The sequence below is a fragment of the Anopheles merus genome, chromosome 3L (genome assembly GCF_017562075.2).
Source record: "Anopheles merus strain MAF chromosome 3L, AmerM5.1, whole genome shotgun sequence".
Lineage (NCBI taxonomy): Eukaryota > Metazoa > Arthropoda > Insecta > Diptera > Culicidae > Anopheles > Anopheles merus.
Window position 1 is genome coordinate 33,325,523 of NC_054085.1, and position 26,015 is coordinate 33,351,537.

The 26,015-nt window shown below is 43.9% G+C and overlaps 1 protein-coding gene across 2 annotated transcripts in view; it reads right to left on the bottom strand.

Moving 5' to 3' along the window:
- LOC121599444 (neuroligin-4, X-linked-like) overlaps positions 1–26,015 on the bottom strand; it is a 143,783-nt gene that overhangs the window by 3,541 nt on the left and 114,227 nt on the right. For both annotated transcript variants that reach the window (XM_041927249.1, XM_041927248.1), the window contains 6 exons: positions 25,692–25,830; positions 24,493–24,778; positions 15,364–15,510; positions 10,296–10,554; positions 9,893–10,101; positions 9,477–9,796 (listed from right to left, as the gene is read on the bottom strand). In XM_041927249.1, coding sequence (XP_041783183.1) covers positions 9,477–9,796; positions 9,893–10,101; positions 10,296–10,554; positions 15,364–15,510; positions 24,493–24,778; positions 25,692–25,830 — 1,360 coding nt within the window. The remainder of the gene's footprint in view (positions 1–9,476; positions 9,797–9,892; positions 10,102–10,295; positions 10,555–15,363; positions 15,511–24,492; positions 24,779–25,691; positions 25,831–26,015) is intronic.

Genomic DNA, 26,015 nt, shown 5'->3' on the forward strand with positions numbered 1-26,015 from the left:
GATTTGCTGGCGTGAGTTTTCATTAAACACTACCCCGTCGTGTTTCCCCCGTTCACCACCCAGGAGCATTTTTGTTAATTTTTCCCACTGCACTGCTCACCACTTTAGTGGCGTTTCACTTTCGGGCCCATCGCTTAAACGAATTAATTGAGCATTAAAGCAGAGCAAGAGGAGAGGGGAGGGGGGGGGGGAGAGTAAGACAACTTATCCCATATTGGTGTGCCCTGCCTTACATTATTCATGGACTGTGTTGTGCTGTGCGCACATATAATTAACTGCTGAATAATCAACGGGAATTCATCATCCTGCCGCCTCACGGGCGGGGGTGGCATGAGGTCCGAGTCACCTTTCAAAGGGCGGATGACGCAAGGATGAGCTCGAAAGCGATGCCTCATCAACTTCAACAACCGTGCCAGCAGGTTCAAGTGGGCTGTGCGAGCTTATCGTGGAGTAGGATTTTATTTTTGTAAACAATTTCTAAACCCGGTCACATGGGGATAGGAGTGCTTTGTGCGCGTTACTCATAACAGATGTTGTTTCTTCCCTCGGTGGAGTTGGGATATGGTGTCTTGGGAGCTTTTTTAACCACCCCCTTTGGCGCATTGTACTGCGTTGTGAGTGTAGTGAATATTTTAATGAGTCAAATCACATCCAACCGGTTGCAGTGGAGGCTAAAGGTGACGAGACACTGGAAGTGTCTATTCTTTGGTCGATGATGAGCGTATCCATCATGCCGGCTAACCGCACCGTGTGGGAGTAAATCAATCAATCAAATGCAAACATTGTTGTCCCGAGCTGGGATGGCGGATGTACATATAAGGTACAACGCGCACAACTTGGCTGTCAGCAGTATGTATGTAAATCTGTACGCTTAGAGGTGAAAGAGACACGGGCGTTCTGCATTTCCTATCCTCCCCAGTTCTTATGCCATGCTAATGCTTCTGTAGGTATTTGCTCCTTCTCGGTATTCTCCTGCCCGAACCAACAGCTATGGCTATAATGTGCACGATGATAAATCGATACGCATGATGGGGCAGTTTCTGGGGCTGTGATGAGATTATCGTGGATGAAATATTGCCCACACCAACACACGCACGCAAAGGACGAGCTGACAGTGAGCGTTCGTCACCATGTCTACACAGAACAGGATGGGGTGCTACTACAACCGACCGTCACGTAATCACCCCAAAAAGACTACGTTGCGTTCAACACGGTTGACAGTTTACCGTCAAACGGTAAGAAAGCGACAGTTGTCCAGCAAACTGCCCAGAGGGTATCTGCTGAATTTGTTTGACATTCCGGACGGTACCGTGATTCCGTCGGATGTAATGCAGGCTCTCGTATGGCGTTCTTTATTGCTTCCACTGTCATTTGCGCTGAATCTTATTGGAAAGCGTCGAGGGGACAGTTATTGTATGCGATTCGGTGGAAGAAATGTGCGGACTGTAAGCAACAAATTAGAATAAAGAAAACACATAATTGTAATCTGGAGGGATCGATTCTCGTGTTACTTGCTGTGTCAGTGAACAAATCAAAGCTCAATCAAGATTTTATCTTCAAGTGAAATTTATATCTTTTATTGGGAAAACGATAAACTTACAGCGTTTTGAAAGGAGAGTATTACGCTTTATGTGCATCGTTTAGAAGAGCAACTTCTACAGGGAAAATGTTTTTTTTATTGTACGAATTTGTCTCCCCAAGGCATTGTACCTGCTATTTAAAGTCCTTCCTAAAGAGAAGTTTTTTGAGGGAGCTTTTCTGGGAAAATAATAAACGCTCTGTTCCAAGAACGTTCAAAGGCAATATTCATTCATAAAATTTAAATTTCGACAAGTTTGAGAGCAACGATGATTAACCAATTCTCTGAAACATTAATTTCATTCCGTTTCTTTGCCATAAATAAAGCACTGCAAACTTTAACGGGTCGAAAATGCTTTCAGTATCTGCGTGAGGATCAGGAGGTTTCAGAGGTTGCGTTTAATTGCGCACGAAGTTATTTATTTTGTATTTTTAGATTTTAAAACATGTTCCAAAGTATCCATAGTATCGTTGTTAGACAACTCCAATAGGAATTTCCAAAGCGCCTGCCCAAAAAGGGTGTCATAGAGTCCAATTTCCAACATATGAAGTTCACTTCCCATCAGATAGAATCAAGAAAGTGTTCCAAAACTATGACAACCCCTGGAAAACCCTGTAAATATCCAATGGCAAGCACAAAATCTGTATCTTGATGGGTTTAATTTTAACTAGGCTTGTTATTTTCAACCAAGCTTATTTTAATTATTTTCTTGTTTTCTTTTATTTGTGCCGACAAGTCAAATAAGAAATATTTTAATAATGATCAAACAACCTTTGATAAATACTTAAAATACATAACTTTTTATCCGCAATTCTTCTTAGTTTCATTATTTTCTATAAAATCGATGTATTTTATGAACAGACTCATGCTTGTAGCGCCATTTTTCATATGTATGCTTTGCAGTTCTAGTCTGATGGGATCTTCGAGTAAGCCAAGTTTTCTATTGTGCTAACAAATTATCTCTTCACAGCATTTTCTAATTGGTTTCAATGTCATTTTTTTTCTTTTTGTCTTATTGTTTAAGTAATTCCACAAAACAAGCTAATTATATGAATAACTGATTTGTAATAATGTAATTTTGATGCTGGGTATTGATTTTCTCGTTTACTTGTTAGTAATTTTGATTTTTGAGTTGATTGGAATGAATATTTCGCCATATTTTGTTCCATTTCACTGTTGGACATGTGTTGTTTTGTAATTGTTTAAAAATGTTCATCAGGGGTCAAATATTTCCATTGTACCTGTTGTTTAGATCGAACATCTATTTCCAGTTTTCTAGAACTGCCTTATTCACGCATGTGTGAAACGTGCTGGATGAGCATCCAAACCATCCACGGCAAACGGATCGGCACGTGTACCACGTGATTCCCGTGTGCACGATTGATGCGTTGTCCATGTGTGTAGAAGTTTGGAGCTTTTGATTTAGAAACGAAAATAGATGGAATAAAAAAAAGGAAACAAAACTTTGTTCCGTTCTAAATCGCTTTAACATGTTTTCCCACTCTTTCTCTCTCTCTCTCCCTCTTATTTGCATGTTTCACACTCAGTAGCATTCTCAGAACACGCGCACGAAACTGTTAAAACATGCAGGCGAAAATCATGCGTCTCCCCCAAGGGGCTTGACAACCGAATTTCTAGCTCTGCCTACTGTTCATACATAAAAATACGGGTCGGGTCGGGTTTGGTATGCATTTCGCCCCTCTCCCTGCGGGACACCTCTTCACCTTTTACCGCCTCACCGGTATGTGCGGAAGGCAATTTCGTGGCAAACGCAATCGACAGCATTCTTTTTTTTTTGTTGCTTGTCTTATATTCCACGTTGCTCGAGCTGCAAATTGAGCATGGTTTGTATTTCGATTCCCCGTTTATTTCTCACTCTTTTCCATCGCATTTGCAGCCATGTTCCCTGACACCCTGCGATGCTATGAGCCTATCATTTTCTGAAACAATTTTATCTTCTGTATCGTTTGTTTTTTTTCTTCTTCTTCGTCCTCCCTTTTCGTGTCTCGCCTGGAACGTTTTCCCACGGGGAGTATAAAAGGGCAGCAGAACGGATGAAGGAAGGGAAGCACGCAAAAAAATGCAAAAGCACACAGCAGAAGCGTGAGAGATCAGAGACATTTTGCGTTCATTTGTGCCTCATACCGTACACCTCTTTTCTTCCCGCTCCGGCAAGGGTAAATATCAATTACCATTTTTTATCTATTTTGTGCAACGTTTCGTGCGCCCCTTTTGCCCGGGTGCGCGCACGCTGCGTGTCGTTCCGCCCTCTCGTTATCTGCTGGCAGTGGGGATGGCGGGACAGCACGACGCATCGTGCTTTAGATCGGTGTGATGCGATTTCTGTGCTACTTACTTTCCTCTTTGGGGTTCTGGTTTTCCTATTTTTTTTAGCACAATTTTCTTCCCTTCCTATCTCTGGCCGTCCATGGTTGTGCCTACCGAAGAAGGCCTGCCCTGGCATGCAATAGTACGAACCCCGGAGCCTGGAATGTGCCTTTTGGCGACAGAATTTCTTGTGCTGCTGGGCGGACCTAAAGGTCTATACCCCACTCACGGGCAAACGGTTGCGTTAGTGGCCTCCTCCCGATTTTTGCGATCCATTTTTATGCCCTACCAATGGCATCTTTTAAAGGACTTCAATTGGAGTTGTTCTGGAGAGAAATTTGAATAAAATTATCCTCCCGTTTGGAGATAATCTGGAGAGCCCAGAAAGAGGGAAAAACAGGGAATGCTGTAACAAGCCTAGCTAGCCCTTTCGGGAGATTTTTTGCTTATTTTTGATCAGTTATGCCCTTGGGATAGGCTCAATTCATTTCCCTAGTACGCCGTAAAAGCTTTCCAAGGCGATGAAGGCTAGAACGGAACGTAAAACAGATGGGCTCGAGAGTATGAAGAAAGTACGCTACCCTTTAAACAGCTTCGATTTTCCTTATTCAAAAAGGAAGCTGGCAACATGCGGCAAGCCTTTTCCTTGCAGCCGATCCGCCACCCAGACATCAATCAGTCATGTGTCAGCTGAATCGGAGGGAACACATGGAGGGAAACCATGTGGAAAGGGCCTCGGGTACGAGGGGAAACTTGTTTGCAGACGCAAGCATAAATCTACGCTGGCCGGTTTCCCTCCGTTACGGTCTGCAACACAGATAACACAGATGGAAGATAAATAAAATACAAATCCACCGCCCGGGCACAGGCTGCCGCTTGGCCGCTTGGCAGTACAGTCGAAAGATAATTCAATGTTTTCAATCGGTCACCGAGATGCGCCAAAACCTGAAACCGGAACGGGAAACGGCCGTTGGTACAGAGATGGATGTGGAGCTAAAAATAGACCTCCAGCTTCGTTCGTAGGGTCTTTGTGGGGGGGCGGTGGATGAATGGAGGAGCACAAATCAGGCGCCTTGAAGTGGGACGGACAAGCAGCAAGGCAGATCAGTTTCTCGGCGCTCGGACGCATTTGATTGATGTGCGGACGGATGGGTGAACAATTAGGGGGGGTGGATGGAATTTAAATTTGTTTGCCAAATCGAAGAAAGATCTGTTTGCTGAGGCAGTCGTTCTGGCGTTGTTTGTGGATAGTTTTTAAGAGCGCATTTTGTGTGTCGGTTTGTTTGGTTGGTTAGCTCAATGGGCAAAGTTGTGGTGGATGTTTGGTAGATATCAACATCAAAAAGTGATTCGAAGAATAAATTAATGAAACATTCTAATCAGTAGGAGAATTCATGTACACTACTTTCAAAATCAAAATTGATGGAAAAGTAATGCTAAAATTCAAAAACATGAATTTTAAATCTTATTACTTTTATCCGAAAGTTGCTGGATGAAATTAAGTATCAACTTTCCAACGATGATTGATTTTTCTAATTTCGCCAACGTTTCCATTCTGTTAAAGCGTCCAAGTTCGTTGTATGTCAGCAAAAAAGCCTCAAATTTTGCTTCATAAAGCTACATAAATGTGAGCAGTATAGCGAACATTTTGCTACAAACTTTTACCAGAAGATTTGAAGACATTTAAGTCGTTTATTGAGGAAAATAAAGTAGATACTATTGTATGTATCAAACACAAAAAATTTCAATGAAATATACTCCGGTTTAATGACGCACATTGAAGTGACAAATTACTGAGCATATTGACAATGTTGTAAATTATAAGACTAATCTACAGAACCACCATAAGGTTGGTAGAATCATACAAAAAGACCAAGTATGCCAAATTCCAAAATGCATTGAAGAAAATTTAGTAACATAGAATCATGTTGAAAGGACTTGTTGGCTAATTTAGAAAGAAAAAGCTAAAATGCAACATGTTGATAAGTAAATAAATCTACTGTTTAGATCTGTTTCACTTAACAGAGCCTACAGTAACCTTACGTATAGAAAATAAATCTATTTGAACAGAATATTCTATGCTTTAAGCTAATGTTTAACAACATCCTACCTATTATATTGTACCACAAAGAAGCAAACGCCAGCAAGGTAAATTATGTGCCTTTAGCATGCAATGCGTGCTTCATATTACACAGTTGATTTTCGACAAACTGCGTTTTTTTTTCCACAACGTTCTAGCTTTGATTATGAGTTTCGATTCTTTTTCGACTGCTCTTTATGCTCCCAGCACGCACCGAAGATACACGCACGCCTATGATCGGTATGGAAAAGATGAAGCGAAGCGAATTATTAAAATAATACCAAATACACACTCCTAGTCACGCTAAGTGTGTGTGTCTGTATAGCGGTGAGAGAAAGAGACAGAACAAGGCCGCTCTGAGCTTAATGAAAATGTCAGAGAATGATTTAATCAGCAGCGACGCATACACAGCCCAACCCACTGCAATGCGTGCGCGTTTTGAGAAGAAAGCGACCCCAAGATTAGAAACTTCCGGAATCACTCACCCTGTCAAATGGAACGCTCCCCGGAATGGGATGGTTCGATTGCGCCGGACGGCAACGAGACGGCAAAGTTCACAAGGTCGAGCATAAATTGAATGCAGAGCTTTTTTCGGGATGAAAGAAATTGATTCGTGCCACGGGAGGAAACAGACAGCGGGAAAATCAAGTGGAAGCAAAGTAAGAAACACTCCCACAGTGGCAAACTGAAGTGAAGTGAACGAGACGAGTTTGCACCGGGAGGGGGGGGGGGGATGAAACGGGTGCTGTGAAAGTTTAGGGACAGTTGTACCTTTCCGAGTGTCACTCCCAGGGACCACAGTACAGAGCGCACATTTGTGGTGAAGGCAACGGCGAAAACGGGCAAGGCGAAAATAAAACCGACCACCATCGGCCGGATGCTGCCACAAACCGAGCACCGGCCCGAGCCCGCGTGCGGAAGGAAACACCGCCCATCCCGCCCCAGACCGGCCGGCTGCTCCCCTTCTCTTTTTGTGGTATTAATGGAGTCCATTAACGACATTCAGCTTCCATTATTCGTCAGCAAATTGAGATGAATGAACGATGGCGTCGTCCGGCTTTTCTTTTTCTGCCCGACCGGACCGCCGGGCGATCCGAAAGATTGAAGAGGGGGAAAAAACGGGGAAACCGAAAAGAAAAGCGCAAAAAGCTGCTGCCAAAGGATCGGGTGCTGATGAAATGAACGTGGTTTTGTGACGTTTATTGGCATTTCCTTCGGTCGAATTAATGTTGACCTAAACAATCATAGAACGGGGCACCAGGCGCAGAGGGGGGTGGACGGAGTACAAAGGGTAAAAAACAGATTTGCAATCAAACGACCGTCTTCTTTGCCGTACTCTCAGTGATTGCAACCGAACGGAGGGTATGTTAAAGGATTATCGCATTCATTAGGGGGTGGAGGGCATTGGAGTGGAACCGAGACCGAGAAACTGGTTTTGTCCAGAGCAATTTAGGAGAACAGATGAAAAGCTTTTTTCCCCCCCCTCAGCCAGTGCCAGTGCTTGTTTGCCTTTGAATGTTTGGAAAATTTGGAAACCAGTGCTGCTAATGAACTGATGAGTGATGGAGTACAACACTATTGAGTTGCTGTGGGGGTTTGTTAAGCAAATAAAGCAAAGGAATGATTCTTGGTTCAGGGAACTTGATTGTAACCAAGCCAATGGAGACAGTTTTAGTTTTGGAATGAAATATCTTTTTGCAAGGAAAACCACAGCTTTTTCAATTTTTGCATAAAAGGAAACTGATTGATTGATGACATAAGTAGTAGCAGGTCTGCATAGTCAAACTGATTTATCATTTCAGAAATTGGAAAAAGTGACTGTTGGTGCCTAAATACGCTTTGTATTGATTTTTCAGAAGAAAAATCTCAGCTTTTTTCGATGTTGCTTTCGAATAGGAATTTTCAATCAACAATATATTCTAGTTGGCTTTTCTAAACATAAATCAATGAATGAGATTTCAAAGGTTAAGTGACATTTCCGATTAGAAAATTTGTACGATTTTTGCTTCGGTTTGAGTTTCAGATGCAGGAATGTAGGATGCCTTGTACCAATATTGTTGTATCCAGTGTCTCAAAATATTTATTTATAGAATAGAAAATCACACTAACTGCAACAGCATTTTTTAAAACTTCTGTACATATTTTTTTTTGCAGCTGAACACTGAACGCTATTACAAAAAGTCTTTTGCGTGCTACTAGCGTGCAAATTATTCCGTACTGCACTTGCTCATGTTCCGCTCAATAAACATTCATTATTGCACAATGGAAATGAAAGCGAAACTCGTTCTCGAAACGCACAACCGCAACCGTTCTCCACTTTCACGTACATTCATTTGTACAACAATTTAACTTAAAACTTCTGTTCTATAATTTCCATTTAGCTGTAGCCTGTATGCACAGCCACACCGTCACAGTAAACTTTATCCTCTGTGTGTGATCAAAATTCATGACCATTTTCAAACACCAACCGGAGGGGGTGAGAAATCGAGGTCGAGGTAAGGGAAACAACAACAACAACCAACGCTTAAATGAAACCATTTTGTGCGCACTGGTAACGTAAACGGGTAACACCGTCAGCAACACTTCCCCAACAGCTGTAACGGTGAGGGAACGCAGGGAACCCAGCAACGGTACGCTTTTCGCCTAAGCAATCCCTCTATTTTTATCCACTCGCGTAACACGCACGTGCAGTTTTTTTTTTGGTACGCAAGCTCTGCTAACACACGTTTTTTTGCCTATTTGCACCACTGTCAATGTTTGTTTTTTGGGTTGCTTTTTTGGTGGTTTTTTGCGCTCTCCTGCAAGCACTTTCACACATGCTTCACATACAGCGAGCTGTTTGAGCTAGCTTTTAACGAAACATGTGGTCACAGTTAAGCTCGGTGAAACCGATTTGATTTATTCAGCAGCAGCGGCAGCAGCACCAGCAACGCCGGCTGACTGTCAACGGGTGAACCTGTAACCGTGCCGATCAATTTTTAAATCAAACAAAAACTTCCCCTAAAACCAAGGGTGGTTTGGAGGAAAGCCATGGGAAAATCCCTACTCGTTGTGTTTGGGAGACGTTTTTTTTTTATTTGACAGAGTGCGCAATTGGTGCTCGGTTGCTTGTTTTCGCTTCTCGTCAATTCGTCAAACACCACAAGACAAACACAGTGCAACCAATGTGAACGACAGTTTGAGCACCGATTGGTGCCTCGGAGTGGAGCGAACAGCTTGTGCATTTTTTATGCTTCTTGTAGCCCCTTGCGCCGTTCGCACGATAACCGGTGAAGGCTAAACATTGAGCATTTTGGGAATAAATCAATCATTTCTTGCTTATATTTACACATTGCCTTGCCATTGCAAGCAACGCGTCGGCGGCATTTTTTCTCTTTTTTTAAATGCTCAAACTCCCTAAGATATCGATGGCCATAAGTCACTGCGGTCACGGAAAGATGACAGTAGGGCGACCTTATCGAAGTATTGGAAAAAAGCGTTTCCACTCACCTGTTGTGTCGAATACGGCTGCTGCTGCCGGCTGCTGGTGGACGAGTCGTAGAAACTCCCCGTCCCGGAGCGTCCGAGTGTGCTGGCCCCCGTCCGAAGATGGGCGGTCGTGGGCGGTGATCCCAGCTTGGTCTCTTTCGTCCCACTCGAACCGCCGGCCAGATGCTGATGCAAATGGTGATGGTGCTGGTGCTGATGGTGCATCCCCGTGGCCCCATTGTTGCCGGTTCGCTTCGGCAGTGTCGCGTAGCTGGGCGGTGGCTCGATCGTACGCTTCGCCTTGACCGGGGACGGACTCGGTATGCTGGTGAGCGGAATTTCTGTCGATCAAGCGCAAAAGTACAAGATTAATCAGTACGCGACCGGCTGGTAGACCGAGGGCGGGGGAAGATTTATTGGCCAGACACACCACTTACCCGACTCGTCCGGCGTTCCGTTGCTGCCCGAGAGGGAGGCGGATGTGCCGCTGGTAACGCCACTGCCGCCGGCCGTTCCGCTCGACTGGGACGTTTGCGATTTCCGTTTCGTACGGTCGCGCTGGTAGTAGATACCGGCAAAGATCAACATGTTGAGCAGCAGCAACAGACAGCCGACGCCCACCGTCACACCCAGCGCTGCCGTATAGCTACGAAATGAGTATGAGACAGAACGGGAGAGAGAGAGAGGGAGAGAGAGAGAGAGAGAGAGAGAGAGAGAGAGAGAGAGAGAGAGAGAGAGAGAGAGAGAGAGAGAGAGCGTGCGATAAAGGGGATAAAATAAGTAGGAAATTACATAGTTTCGCACAGTCACAGGCGCGAGAATCAATCATTCCGCCCGTACCTGTAGTAATGCCGGTTGGCGAGCTTTTCCAGCAGCTCCTCCTCCTCCTCCTCGCTGAGCACGTTCGTGAGGGTGTCGCCGGGACCACCGCCGCCACCGCCGCCGCCACCGACGCCATTTTCCTGCAGCACCTCGCCCATCGTCGGGTCCGGTGTGCACTCGGTGCCGAACGATTCCTGGCGCGATTCCTGCGCATCGTTGATGACACCGTTCTGGTAGAGCGATCGCGGCCGGCTGAACGATTCCGCACGTACCGAACCTGGGTGGAAAGGGGGAGGGAAACGGTTTGGTTGGGTTGGCATTAGTGAATGCTGTTACCGGTCTGGTGTGTAATCAGATTTATTTATATTGAGAATGGGTGCCTCGGCAACGGTTTGCAATAATTATTTTCCGATGAAATTAAGAGCACGGAGAATTGTGTCACAAGGGCACTGTGCTGTGTGTTACAGTATAGTGAACTATGTTAACTATGCGAAAAACAAACAATAAATAACTCTAGACGAAAAATGTTGTGTAAAAAGGGGTTTGAGAAAGAATGCTAAAATTTGTGACATTCAGTGGAACAATATTCAACATTCGTGATGTATTTTCTATACTCAATTGACAGTTGCGTTCCGCCATGTTGGATTTCGGCAGTTGTAACTGTAGTTGTAGTTGTAACGACTGACAAAAATGCATAACAAAAATTGGAATGCGTTAAATGAATTTCAAAACACCAATTTAAATGAAAATCTTCAATATTTCTTTTCCAAAACAATTCCTTTATTAAGTTAATGTTTCGGTTCAAGATAAACTCTTCATGAGTGATTGTCGAGGGTGCAAGTTCTGCCTGTTCCTACACATCAGAAAAGCATTTAATTATAGACGCGATTACCCTAACTATAAACGTTATCAATTACATATTTTGTCGGTCAAATATATTATTTGCTTGTTGATATCACTCGGTATGGCGTAGCGGTTAAAGGTATTTATGCTAAAGACCTATTACCTTTTACCTAGGTCTTGTAATCAAATCAAGTCTGAATCTCAACGGCCGAGTGCTTTCAATACTTTGCAGCTAGTTCTGCCCCGAAAATATCATCTTTCTCTGGATCTAGTGCTGACGAGAAACTTCTTGATGTTTGTCTTGTACGTCGAAAGACACGCATATGAAAAATGTAAAAAAAAATTGCAGTCCATTAATTTTGTAGACACTGCAGGACACTGGATTAAAAACAAATAATTTTGCAGAATTTCATTTTTGTATGTAGCAGCTGAAGGTTGGCATTGGTTTGTAGGAGTCATTTCATTTTTAAATTATTTGATTTATGCGTTATAATTTCATGTATGCTTCTGAAATTACCCAACATTCGACAATAATCGTATCTTTTCTTATGTGGTAAAACGTTACATGAACGCACTTTCCGCTTAGTAATGTACATGGGAATAAACATTCTTTACTTTTTCAATCAAAAACACGTTTTCTTGTAATTTCTATCTTGTCCACCTGCTGCAAACGGTTCCTGCATCATCTTACCAACTGCACCGATGCTGCTCAGTGGCTTCACGGCTCAGGCAAGCATGATCCCGTACCCGGAATGGAGTAATTACGCCCGAAAGTTATTTCATTCCAACGTAACAGAACGCCTTTGTAGTCTAATTCCGCGACTAAGCGAACGGGCCGCACTTCCTGTGAAACTGTGAAACTGGCTAACGCTAACGAAACGGTTCTGCTGCACAATTGCTCCACATTTCCAAACCCAAAACGACGGCGGCATGGCCAAAAAGGAAGCCAGCTACAGCCGAGCGGAGCTCTTTCTGAAGCTGATTTTCTACGGTCCGTCTGATGTTAATGCTGTGAAAAAGGTTATTTTCGTCCGTTTGGTCCGTCCGTCGAAGCGGTAAGCGTCTTGTCAGTCATGTTCAGCACACTTTTGTTGTTGTTGCGTCTGTACGGTGCACTTTACAAGGAAGAGGTTTTAGTTAACCCGAGACGAGTACGGAAGTGTGCAATGAAACCGACGCCAAAGAAGAAGAAGAAAAAAAAAGCCGTTTCCGCCTCGCTGCAAAACAACAAACTGTACCGGAAACGAGTCGCTTGCGTTGGATGCGCTGCCCGAAACGGGGTGTAAAAGAGATGATGGAACCCGTTTACCCGGGAACCGTTTCAGGCGAAGAAGCAGCAGCCAAACGCGGGGTAAAAAATGGCCCCCTTTGCTGCCGTCGTAAGCGGGCACTCGTGCGAAACAACCCCCTTGGCGGTAGAGCAAGAGAGTAGGAGCGTGCCAAATGCCATTTCCAATGCCTTTAGGCTCTTGGGGACCGAGCTAATGGTTCCGTCGGTGTTGCACGGGACCGGGCAGCGTTGCCGTAAAGCAGCCGAAAGTAAGGCTGGTGACGAGCGGGACGGATCGACATGGATGAGTTAGCGATGTTCAAGCGGCGTTACTAGTTCCGTGGGTTTAGCATGCTCCGGAAGCAATTAGGTTTCTTGATTTGGAAATATTCTTCCCGCTTTTCCATTGGCCCTTTGAGCCAATTCGCTTTTGCTTGTTAAAGGGAGTCGCAAGACTTAAAGGGGTCGCAATGCGCAATGCGTGTGCAAGTTTTCGTCCGCTATCAAAACTATCGACCGCTTTAAAGCAAATCAGCTTCACCAGCACTCCAGCAACATTGCTTCAACCGGGCAATCAAACAACAATTTCGATAAACCCCATTGGCATTATAGGGGAGGGGATCGGATTTTACGTGCGTCAACTTTCACCAGCTGCGAGCTCAATCTCAGGAGGACAATGACATGGCCCGGCTCATATTAAGCTTTGCTCGATTCGCGGCTAAATACCCAACAAACCGCAAACCGACACTTTACCTAATAGGCAAACTTTCCGCTCACTCAATATCTCAAGGGTTGCTCCTTGCGGCGGGCTGGTGTTTGCGAGCGAGCGAGCGGTTACTATTTGCTGGTATGTGTCCATCGGAAACATACACTCACGCACATCCCGCACAGTGTCACCTCAGCACTACGCAGTGACGTGCAGCAGCGGTCGCTAAATGGACAAACTTTCGATTGAACTACACGCTAGAAGTAAGGGACGAGATTGTTGCCGCTCACGTCATGTGACAAGTTGGGTCGGGGAAAACCGGGCGGGGAAGCTGAACGGTAGCCCGGATATTAAGCATCACCGCCCGGGACCTGGCAGCCAGGCTACACACTCACATGAGATACACTTGACGCTTTGTGTGTGTGTGTGTGTGTGTGTGTGTGTGTGTGTGTGTGTGTGTGTGTGTGTGTGTGTGTGTGTGTGTGTGTGTGTGTGTGTGTGTGTGTGTGTGTGTGTGTGTGTGTGTGTGTGTGTGTGTGTGTGTGTGTGTGTGTGTGTGTGTGTAACGGTTGAAAGTTTTACTTCCACCGTCTGTGCGGGCGTACATCGCTGTGCAACGGTTAACGAGTAACTTCCGCTTGCGGTTGTTTGTTGCGACTCTCGGTCCGTGCCGTGGACAGGTCGTTGACGGGTGAAGAATGGGCGCAAACAAACTCGCGCAAAATAAAATGTTTAAAACAAAATATAAATTGCTTTAGTTTCTTGTCCGGCTGAAGTGAACCACTGGGAGAGTGGTTATTGTACCACTTTTTTCGTTTACATGTTCATTCATCTGTGCGCTGTGGTTGGTATACATTGTGTGTACGCTCGTCTGTGGCAGGTACAGGGTTTTCCAAGGTTTTTTGGTGTGTTCCTACGATTATTTGTGCGTTTTCCACAATTTCTTAGTTTAATTGTATTGATGTCCAATGGGACGATACCAATCCATCGTATGAACGAACGAAAAATCTATAACATACGATAAATCAGTCATGAGACGAGCCCAAAAAATCATATTATAGATTTGACCCATATTCCAAATTCCACATTCACAAAGGATTTTGGAGAATTTGTTTTTTTGTAAGAATTATTCTGGCTTTCATGTTTTAAATTTTTTTAATGTTTGAATCAGTCTTAGTTCTTCAAGTAATTTAATTTGATCCAACCATAAATTAAAAACTACTTAAACTAATTACCTAACGTCTCTTTTTATCCTTTTGAGTTTGGCTTTTGCTGTTATTTCTCTATTTTTTAGATTAAATATTGACAAAATCCTTTCTTGAATATCTGCCGACTTAATCACGCAATACTTCTACATTCAGTAATGAATTCTTTTATCTAGTTTGTTTTTTTTGACATAAAAAAATAATTATTAAAATTACACATATATATGTTATGTGTGTTATATGTGTTATATGTGTTATATGTAACGTTATGCTTTGATGTAAAGTATTAAACTAATATAATACGTTATAAAACAAGAATGATGCATCAAAAGATGCATGGTTTTCAAAGTAAAAGCTAGTAGATGTAAAAACTTCGTTTTCGATTCCCAGTACCATTACATTTTTTCAGCTAATCTAGCAAAAAAAATACAAAAAGTTGTGTAAACACTGGGCGAGATAGCAAAACTTTTTGAAAATTAAACAAAGGGATCTAAGAGTACACAAGACGACAACATGAAAGGTGATAAAGCACGTCATAGCTGCTTAAAATCGACCACGATGTCCCACGAATAGCTTCATTCCTTGGGACAAAGCGTTCCGATCGTATGTGTTCGCGTGGAACTGCAAGATTGAAACAAAAGTTTTACCTCTCCCGTCCGGTTTGCCTGATCCACAATAGTGGAAAATGAAGCAAAATGTTCCACTCCATCGCAGTAGATACAAGTTCACATGGTTGTGGTTGTGGTTTTTCTTGGAGAACGAGATCATTCCCAACCCAACCGAACAGCAGGATGATGACCGCGCTAGTGATACATTGTGTGTACCCCGAGTGGGTAGTGATGGTCGTTATTGTTGGCTTAAGTTTGTTCGTCGTGAACTACTAAAAAAGAACTTCTCGCCTCGCTCAATCATCACTCGTTCAACACGAGGCAAAAGCAGCAGCCACTGTGGGTGGTTGTTGCTACGAGACTTGGAGGATTTGGAGCACTGATACAAGAAAGACCGGCTTGGTGTAAGTTCCCCCGGGCAACCGAAATGCCTGCACTCACTCTTGAAACTTACCGGCATAGTAGTGGGGCTCCCGTTCGCGGAAGTGGTGATGTCGCATGGAAACTTCCGGATCGCCCGGACGATGAAGTTGTGGAATCAGGTTCAACCAGAGTGCCATCTTGTGCCCCCGGTAGTGGCTACGCATTTTTGGCTTCGTCGCTGAAATGAAATTAGACGTTGAAAATAGATGTTCAATGAAATGATGAGAAGGTTAGCAAAGGTTTGTTGTTGTTCGCAATCGCAAAATCGCAGGGCTGTTAAAGTGCTGTTAAAGTTTCGCTCAGAAGTGAGCGTGGTTTAAATTAAACCAAAGAAAATCCCCGAAACACGGAAAAGCGTGTGTGAAGCGTGTATCGCTAAATTAATTTCACAACGTCAAGCTTTTAATTATCCGTTGAGTCTGCGTTCATTGTTCACCACAAGCTGAACGCACACCGTAGAAGAGAGGGAGCGGCAGCAGACAACCAAAAAAGAACAATCGGTTTTAATTCTCATCACGTGCGATGACCTTTATTGTGCCAGTCCTTTTGCAAGCAATAATCGCATTGGTGAGGTGTATAATTTTTCCCATACGCCAACGCGATCTGGTCGAGCTGTTTTTTGTTTTTGTTCAAAGTGCTCTTTTGTTTTAATTCCACATATTAAACAACAAACACTTTTTCCTGAGTGACGAAAGCCCCGAGGGCGAAGCGCGTTGAAAACAATGCTCCTGCGTTTGAGCCAAAATTATGAACCACCATTGATAAGGGAGAATTTTTCATTTTGCTGTCCCAAGTTTTAAAGCTTTCCTTGTTTGAATTTAACCCACCCGGCATTATCCGGCATGAGTACGGGAAAGCGATGAAACGGCATAGCACGGGAGCAGGAGTGTCAAAATTTATGAAAATGCATTTTTCATCCCTCACCAGCAGGATATGATTTATGTCAATGATCAGGCTCCCGTCATTGTCAGACAGCCACTCTGGGGAACAATGTCAAAACTTGTGTTCGAATCAAAGGACACGAATTCTGATTCTCCTCCTCCCAAACATTCGGCAGTTTATTCGGTAAGCTCGCCCAGGACGGAAGTGAAGATCTATCAGGCTCCACTGTCACGTGCGCATCTTTGGTGCGATTTTTCCAAATAGATCCGTTTGTTTTCGGACGGTGTAGGATCTGGAAAGAAATTCTACCCGCTTCGACTAATGCGTTCTTGGGAATGGTGTGAGCGACTGTCTGGATGTGGAGCCGTTAGTGTGGGCTGTCAGTTTTCGACGTCTGATTTTTGGCTGTTTTTTTCAGCTCCTCGGAAGAATGGTACAAAGGAACCGTTCGCTTCTGGCACGTTCGCTAGACGGAAGCGAGTGTGTTTGATGAAGCTTCTAGCTAGAAATGAATCTATGCTGGGTAGGAGCATAACAGGAGGAAACTCATTTGATCGTGTTATTGAGCGGAGTCTGAGCTCATTGTGACAGAGCTTGGTTTCAGGAAGGTTGATGTGATTTTAATAAATATGGTTAGCATTAGGATGATTGAGTTGTGCGCAATACTGTGTAGTCTGATCGCTTTAGCACAACGTTTTGAGTATTTTTAAATAAGCATAATAAGTTTGGCTTATTTTAAATTGTGTTTTAAATTGTTTGTTGCCATTGGCTGGATTTTAAATAGTACGGTTGAGAAGTATTTCATGGAATCTACATTTATATGCTAACGGAAACCTCTGCTATATTTCCCAGATTAAGAAACACAGAATATGCAAAAGACTTTACAGGCAAACTTCCATATCTTGCACAATAATTAGTTTGCTTACGCCATTAAGCAATTCCAACAAGTACTGGGCGTCTCCATCGTATCGAGTAATTATTAGTCCGCATCGTGAAAGAAATGTTTAAAAATTAATCAATATCTCAAAAATTAAATTAAATTACAAATTGCTCAAATTTGGCATTGCAAACGCATTGAGCTCATATGTTTATTTCAATGACTGGCCCTAGAGTGTCTTCAAATAAACGATCATATGCGATACAAATTAATAGACGCTTAATTATACTACTTGATGTTTTTCCCTGTGCTTGCCTATATTGGCTGTTCAAAATTAGAAAAAATACGAAAAAACTTGTGTGTTATAAAACCACTTCATAATACGATGTAGAAGCAAACTAGTTTTTACTGTGAATGGTTTTAAGAATTCAATTGTAAGTTATGAACACTCAAAACTCTAACGAATCCTATCACTCAACTAATCATAGACATCTGTCCTAACAGTGCCTCTGAGGGGGAAAAAGCAGAAAAAAGTTGAAACGTGCGCTTACTAATACACATTAATTTATCTTCGTCACAATACATCCAGGCTATTTGTATTCCGAGCATACAGGCACACTCACACAAAGGGAAACCCCCGGATAGAAAGAAAAACATACCCGATATAAGTTCTATTGAAAGCAGCCTAACAGCGAATGACATCTTGCGAAAACCGATTCAAAACTATTTCGACTTCCACCCACACCGGCCTGGGTGGCTCTACGCTGACAAAATACAACGTAAACAGGAACGAAATTGTCGATCCGCGCGCTCTCGCAGCAACATGCCATACAACCTACAGCCGGTAAAAGGAAGACGGACTTATCCTTCCCATAGCACCGCTAATACGAATATTGGCAGCGCCACACACACACCGTACGGCGAAATGAAACTTTCAATTTGAAACACGGTGTCTGCTGCGACGTGAGCACGGATCTTCTCACGTGTGTGTGTGTGTGTGTGTCTGTGTATTCGGTGCTCCTTCCGAAAGGCAAAGCCGTCCGGGGTTTGCTTTTCATCCAGCGGGCGTCTTATTGCGTGCACAGCACAGCCAGTAGCAGCAGCCGGTGGAACGAGGACGAACGTGTGCACGATTGGGACGCGTCCGCTGCATTGGAGATGAGAGTAGCAGAAGGATAATCCGTTCGTGTTTTGCAAAGAAGGACGCGCAGCAAAAAGTGCTCGGAAATTGGATGGAAGCTATCCTTTAGTAGTGCAGCAAATAAGCACTAAGCACTGTACGCTTGCACTGTGTCACTGTGGGCGAAGATGGTGAATTGAAGGTTGCTGGTAGATCACTCTAGCGACACACAGACTCAGAAACACACACACACAAAACAGTTTGCTCCACGCTAGGCTGAAAGATGAGCTCCAGCAGAAGCGTCTCGATCTCGATCGGCAGATGTGCCACTCGGTGAGTATTGAATTGCACGCATTCGAATTCGCTACTAATAATGGATGGAGTGCTCTAAACGAGTAATCAATCCAACGTTTTCCCGATTGAATTTAGGAACCCCGGAAAAAGGAGCCGGCAAGTTGTGGTCTAATTTGCCCTCGGCACGAAGGGTTGTAGGAATAATGAGAGGCAAAGAATTGGATCCCTTTAACCTGCTCGCCCGAAGCAATGATGGTGCTGTTGTGGTTCACGAAGCAGCCGTAAAGGAGGAAGTTGTTCAGCTTCGTTTGATGGCTTTCAAGCTACGCCTTTATCAGCGGCACAGGGGCGCAGCGGGGCCACGATTCTAATTAACAACAATCGTGTTCGCTTTTCGCTTCCAATGTTCAATTCGTGGGTAAGATCTTGCGCTTCAATGGTGCCGGGTACGAGTCAGTGAGCACTCGTGTCGAACCGACCGCTTTATGTTTAAATCACTCTACGCTCTGCCGCTTGTCGTTGGGCTGAGCGTTCGCCATTTCGGTGTCGGTTTCACAAGCAATCACTGCACCAGATCTCTACAGCCGCTGGTTTCGCTCAACCAGCAACGAAGACGTCAAATTGGCCCCTTTACCGGGGTTAGTTCCGTGAATGGTTCATATTTGCTATGGCTAATGAAAAGCTAAAACTTAGTCATGCTTGCGAAACACTTCCGTTTATCACCCCCGGTCTGGGCCGGGGTTTCTCTTGCCCGAGCCAATCTTTACGCCATTGCAGCCTTGCCGCCATGCCAACGCCAAATCATTCACTGCTCCGTTCCGGGCGGCTTGCAGCCCAAAGAAGATGCTGGCAGAAAGTTTAAAGACGAAATGGAAAGAACAACATCACATCGAGCCACTGATCGAGATACTCCAAGGGGCCATTTCTCTTTCCGGTGACAGTAATTCGTCACTTTTCCTCATTGACCTTCGCCATCATTTTCGGTGCCGGCTGGTTTTATCCCGCCGGGCCGGTTGCTAGTGGGCAGCTTGACATCGTACGATGAAAGCGTTTTGATCTCTTCCAGCATGATTCGAGCTTTCACTTAACGGTCGCTACGGCTCACTCATCCAACACGGGCAACCGTCTTTCGTACTGACGAGAACGCGCCGTTGCTTCTTACCACTACCACTGTCACTGTTTCACCACTCTTCTCTGTCACTCATTCTCTCTCTTCTTCTCAACAAGCCGAGATGTTTATTTTTCATTAGATTCTTTTCGGCTAATGAATGATGCAAACAAAAATATGCTTCATTTCATTCCCGGGTGCCGGTTTCAATTTTCCACCAACAGTCTAGAGGCACAGCCCGAGAGGACAATGCGGCCCCTTTGCCTAGCCTTGGCATTAGTATGCGACCATTGTTCTATGGTAACCGAAAACCGGTGCTGTGGGTCGCCGGAAGAACAACAAGCATTACGCACGTCTGCTCCCGCACGGCGGGGGAGAGCTTTCACTTTTCACCGTCCAAATGAAGCGTTCTGGCCCGATGCTTTCCGTTCTGTGCTGTGCTTGCGGGGATCGGGTGGGATGCCGGCCTGCTCGTGCAGCATCTTTTGTGCCGTTGTTTTGTTTCGGCCTATTTTGCAGTCGTATTATTTTGGCTTTTGGTGTTTTTTATTCTCATTCTTCTCTCTTTTGCGCCATGCGCTTCCTCCGGCTGGAGATGAATGGAGCCCATGAGTATAAATCTTGAAAATAGATGCTTATCGGCGAGTTCGGCTTCGTTAAGTTTGTGAGAAACAGCAGCCAACGACCGGACTCGCGTTCGCTTCGGGAAAGGTGTGGAGAGAGGGAACGGATGGGACCGTATCAGGCCACTCAGCAGTGCGTTCGATTTATTATGCAAAACATTCGATTCGCTCGGTGCATTATGGCGAGTTACATAAACAGCGCTTTGCATTGTTATTGTAATTTGAAATGTAAGAAGGATTAAGTATCGCTTTCGAGCGGTTCGGGGGAGGGATTTACATATCTCAAGGGGAGATTTTGAAAAAGAAATACGATTATTTATTATCATTTTGGGACAGAATTATTTATGCGATTTAATTATATTACATTGTCGCTAGAGAGTGATGTTGTTTGGTTTAAGATTTCTTTTAAAATACACTGCAGCATGATGACGACAGCTCCACAATTCTGTCATATCAGTCACGATATGGGCTTTGGACAACAGGTCCAGGGCTTTGGAACAGGTTGGACCGTCCAGAATACTTTGAAAAATCTTCATTTGACTGCTAGGGAGTTGAGAGTTGCATTCAAACCCCTAAGCAATCATAACTCCCCATCTGCCAATCTTCTTATATCTCTCTCTCTCTAATTATCTCTCTCCATCATCCTCATTAAAATTGGAAGCTATGAAAAAAGCTTCCAGGTTCATTCTATTCTTGCAATCGAGATATCCGACGTCGAGTAGAATATTGCTAAGAAAATCAGGTAATTTTGTTTTTACTAAATTATCCCACTTATAATTGCGATTTCGAGGATTGTGTAGAAATGTGTTAGATAGGAATATTTTAGTAATGAAATCGTTTACGTGTTTTTTTTTCGATTCCATAGTCGATTCAAGTCTGTCGTCAAAAACACTACCGAAAAATGGATCGATATTGATGCTTTGGCAGTTATGTAGTCAAATACTTTGGTATTCTGCTTCGAAAAATTTAGTACTAATAGGTGCTAAAATAAATTAAAACCTATTAGACCAACATTTAAAAAGGAGCTAATCATATGAAAAGAGATTAGAATAAATCTTATCGATTGATAATCCATAATCCGTTAATTTGTTTTGATAAATTTTTTAATTTTAATAATTTAATAAGCGTATTTTGATGTCATAACCGATGGTCTGGCTATTTGTCAACCACTGTAATGTCGGCTGCCCTTTTCGATTGATTTTCCCTACCAGTAAAGCCTGCTAGCCCTTCTAGAATAAGCTTCCTTGCGGTTAAAATTATATTTTGCACAATTTTTTGATATTTTAAAGTTTATAATTAAAAACCATCTTTTCACAAATTTATAAAAAATCAACTCACTATAATGTATAAGCTTAACTAAACCTGTCACAAAAAAAAACTAATTAACCATAAGACACATTAAACAAGACAGGAATGTGGTGTAAGTCCTTCAAGTCTAGTCTAGCAAATCGTTCAAAACGAACACTTCTACTTCCTTATTGAGTGTACAATTTTGTCTTCCGTTTGCCATTTTTGCTAGCTTTAAAAATGGAAAGCATTAACCACCGTTGCTTTTACCAAGAATCCCCACATTTCCACATCCACTGCCTTCTAAAAACTGTAATTGAATGGAAATTACACACACGAAATTTATGAATCACATCCAAATCCGTACCATTTGTTTGTCTTCCGCCGCATCATGCACAACTCGTGACGGGGGAAGAAACAAGAAAACAGCGGCAAAACAAGAACAGACTTTCCCCCCAGCCAAACCCCAGCAGCTTCTTTTAATATTGGAAATCGTTTTCTTTTGCTGGTTCATGATTCAATTTTGCTACAACGTCCGTGTCCATTGCCTCCAGCAAAATGCGTACGCTCAATTGATGAAACAAAAACTGCTTTATCTTGCTCCACCGCCAATGTGCCATCTCCCAACGGGGAAAGGAAACGCCACGCACAACTTTCTACCCTGCCCACGATGGGCGGCCAATGCCAGCGTTCAATACTTTTCCCGTTGAAATTTCATCCAAAGATGTGTATCGATTTCATGGCCACTTGCGCACGCACCAAATGCCGGCAAACTTTGACGGGCGATTTGCTGCTAAAGCAAAGTCTCTCCCCTTCTTCAACTTCTGCTCTTAGGTAAAACAAACAAAGACAACGTGTGAAAGTGTGTACCCAAAAGGACAGGTGGGGGGGGGGGGGGTGAGAAATTAAAATCAACGTTTTCCTTTCCCAGTGCACGGTGATACACTTAAGGGAACAGAACCAAGCAGGATAAATATCGACCCACGAACATTGCCATCGATTTATCGACGGTGACAACCAAAAGTAGCGGCCGATGAATCGGAAAAAAAAGTTGTCCATTTAATTGTTTACCCCTGAAAGTAAACCATAAATCTTCCGTTGGACAGCTGCAGTCATCGACTTGACCAGCAGCTGACAGTTCTCTGTTTAAAGGACCTTTTTCTTCTGTCGCATGCCGGGGAGGGGAAAGGCAAAAGGAAAAGCAAAACAGATCCAAAACCCTGCGAAGCCATCGTAAACTTCAGCCATTCTTTCATCTCCCGTGTGGCCAGGGTCGCTCGTGCACTGTTGAACTTTTCCACAGGTTCGACCGGGAACTTTGAACGAGTTGCCGAAAGCCCCGACTTCACATTGTCATCACCCACTGAGGGGGAGGGGGGGGGGGGTCGCCCCTGGGCGAACATTCGTCTTCACGCCAATTTCTTTCCGTGGAGTGTTTTAAGCGAAACGGCCCTTTGCCGGCACATATGTTTCGGCACGCAGCCCAAGCCCACACACACACCCGCAAGTTCTCACACGCCCGGCTATGGTTTCTTGGTTTTGGCCACAACATGGACGCCCGGCATATCTTGGTAACATATCTCGAGGAAGAAGGAAAAAATACCATGAAACAAGCGTCGCTTCTGCTGCCTGTTTCGATGTTTTATTTCCTGCTCCACCCGAAAAAGGCAGCAGTTCCTGGGAAGTAAATTTAAAAAGGATACACAGGCCACCAGCAAGTCCTCTTAGCTTGAATCTAGCAAACTTTATCGTCCCATCGTGTGCCCACTGGGCCCCTTGAAAGGAGAGAAAAAAAGCAAAAGCAAGGAAAACCCAAAAGTTCCAGTGTCGCAAAAGGTTCGTACGGGTAAAAGATTTCCCACATTCGAAGCGTCTCCCGCTCCCGGGACGTCCCGACGTCGTTTTGCTTCTTACAACGTAGAAAAGATTTTACTACTTAACCCTCAGCTCTTGGCAGGATGAAGAAAAACACAGCGGCAAAAAAATAGCAGCCAGCCAGCAAACTAGGAACGAAAAATGTGCTGGCCGGAAAATGGATTCGACCGAGCTCCTGTTAGTAGACTCCACCGTACACAGCGTTGTCGCCGCTCGCGCGTGATCCGATAAGAGCCTTATAACTAAATTGAATTTATCTCTCGCTCACTCTCTCTCTCTCTTACTCTGGTCCCTTTTAGTGTGGGGAGTATTTCTTCCTGAACCGGAATCAGTGTGCATTTTCGTGAGGAACAAAAAAAACAAGGAAATCCTCGCCAGCTTTTTGAGGTTACGATCTGTTTTACCGATCTTGTGATTTCTTACGACAAGACAACTGAAAAAAAAAACGGCCAGGGATGTCGAACACAAAGTCGGCGTTGAAGCAGTGCAGAACTATTTTTGGGAAAAATGTGTAAGCCCTCGATGCATGGAATGGTTGCCCACCAATCCGTTAGGCTGTTGGTCAACGATTCATTCATACCCTACGCTTACTAGCTTCATTTGATGACCTTCATCAACTACCATGCCATGTTTGTCATCCCTGGCAAGGGACGCATGGGTCGAAATTATTCATGCTACGATCATTCCTTTCGTCCTCAGTCTCTCTCTCTCTCTCTCTCTCTCTCTCTCTCTCTCTCTCTCTCTGCCTATTACCCACTCCGGCCGGGTAATCATTTCAATCGATCTTTGGTTGCCCCAGCCGGCCGGGAGTTGCTTAACGCTGACTTACGACCGGTTACGAACTACTCCACTGAGTGCCTGGGCACGCACTTGGACCGCACCAGGGCAGGGTGTAATTTATCGAGGCAAGATAAGTTCGCAGGCAATGGAGGTTTTTTTTTTGGCGTAGAATGGCACTTTTTTGTTCCGAGGTAGAAAGAAGCCAAAATTAAAGAACCACTAGCCCTAACCCGCTCAATATTCTGGCGAGGTTGCGTTTGCATAATTCAATGCAGTGGACTGCTGTGGTCATTTTCAAGCTTCAGTATACTCACAGATGCTCAGATACTGCTGCGTGGTGGTTTCGTACGTTTCCCACGTGATCAACCGGAAGCGGGTCCGCTCCTTCGCCGTACCGTAGTCGGGATGCAGCGGGGCCGCCTGCTGGTGGCCGGCCTCGTTCGGGTCGCCCGTTTTGCAGAAGTTGGTCACGAAGTTGAGCACCGCTTCGTTGACGCCCATGTCCTGGCGCGAGTAGTTCTGGGGAAAGACCGGCCCGCCCTGCACCAGCGGCAGCCCGAAGATGTACGGCAGATCTTCGCCCCGCACGCTCCCAAGCCGCTGAGGAGGAAGACGACAAAAAAAGAAAAGCAGAGCAAGAATAAAATAGAAATATGATAAAAGGTTATACTTTAAAAAATAAAATATAGAACAAAAAAATGGGAAGCACGGGCAACATCCGCTCGGGCAATGAAAAGCGGAAAGTCTTGTCGGTGCATTAACTTTATTATATACGCCAAACGCGAGAGCGCGCGCGCCCCAAGAAGCGGGTGGATGATAAGAGCTGAGAAGTAAATCATAGTTTATAGCTAGAATCTTCTTTGTTCGAGAGGCACAGGAAGAGGGGGGAAAAAGAAGACGAAGAAGCGCAACGTTGTTAGAAATATTAATGCTCGAAAAGTATGCAGTTAAATCACACTCTAAATGTAAATCATGTGATAAGTTTTCTTTGTCCGCGCAAAAGCGCTCGAGAGTAAGAGCATAGCTAGTAGTTGAAGTTTGAAAATAGTGTGTTCGAAACTTTATGCAACTCATCACTGGCTGATGATAAGTTTTCGGGTCAAGCATATTGATAGACCGAGGGGCGCGTTGTATGGAAGGAAGTTTTACTATCTATTATGCTATAGGGCAGATATTTACACACTTTTATTTGCACCAATTATTGATAAATTGATAAACTTTCACCAAAGACTGTGACTTATGCCGTTTGAATTCAAACATGAAATAATTTTGGGTTTTAAAATTAAATTTCTAGGATTTATTGGAAAATCAAATAATTTGAAATTGATTAGTTTTATCGCTTTACCCTGTCTTGACCTTTAGTTTTACTTTCACATTTAAACCAAAAACATAACGATACCTCAAAATAATAAGTTGAAACATATTTGAACCCTTAAACAATTCTCCTGAAACTAACACTTAATACTTATTTTGCAATAATTCTATTTTTAATCTTTTAATTTACGAATCTTACCTGCGGATATTCACTCTCCTTGCTTTGATAGCCGAAGTGAAACATGTACGTCTTTGCGCCACGTCTTGCATGTAGATATGCGACCTTAATGATCGGTGCCACCGTGTGGCCATCGCTCAACGCTTCCATGGTCGAATCTCTGTGCGGGTTGGGAAAGCAAAGAAAAACGAAAAACAATCAAAAGATGGATCGTTAGAAAACCCCAAAACAACAATACAATAAACCCATCCACCAACCCACGAGTCACGACGCCAACGATGATGATGATGATGATGATGATGATGCGAGCTACGAAAACGAAGTTCATTCTTACTGTGATTACCA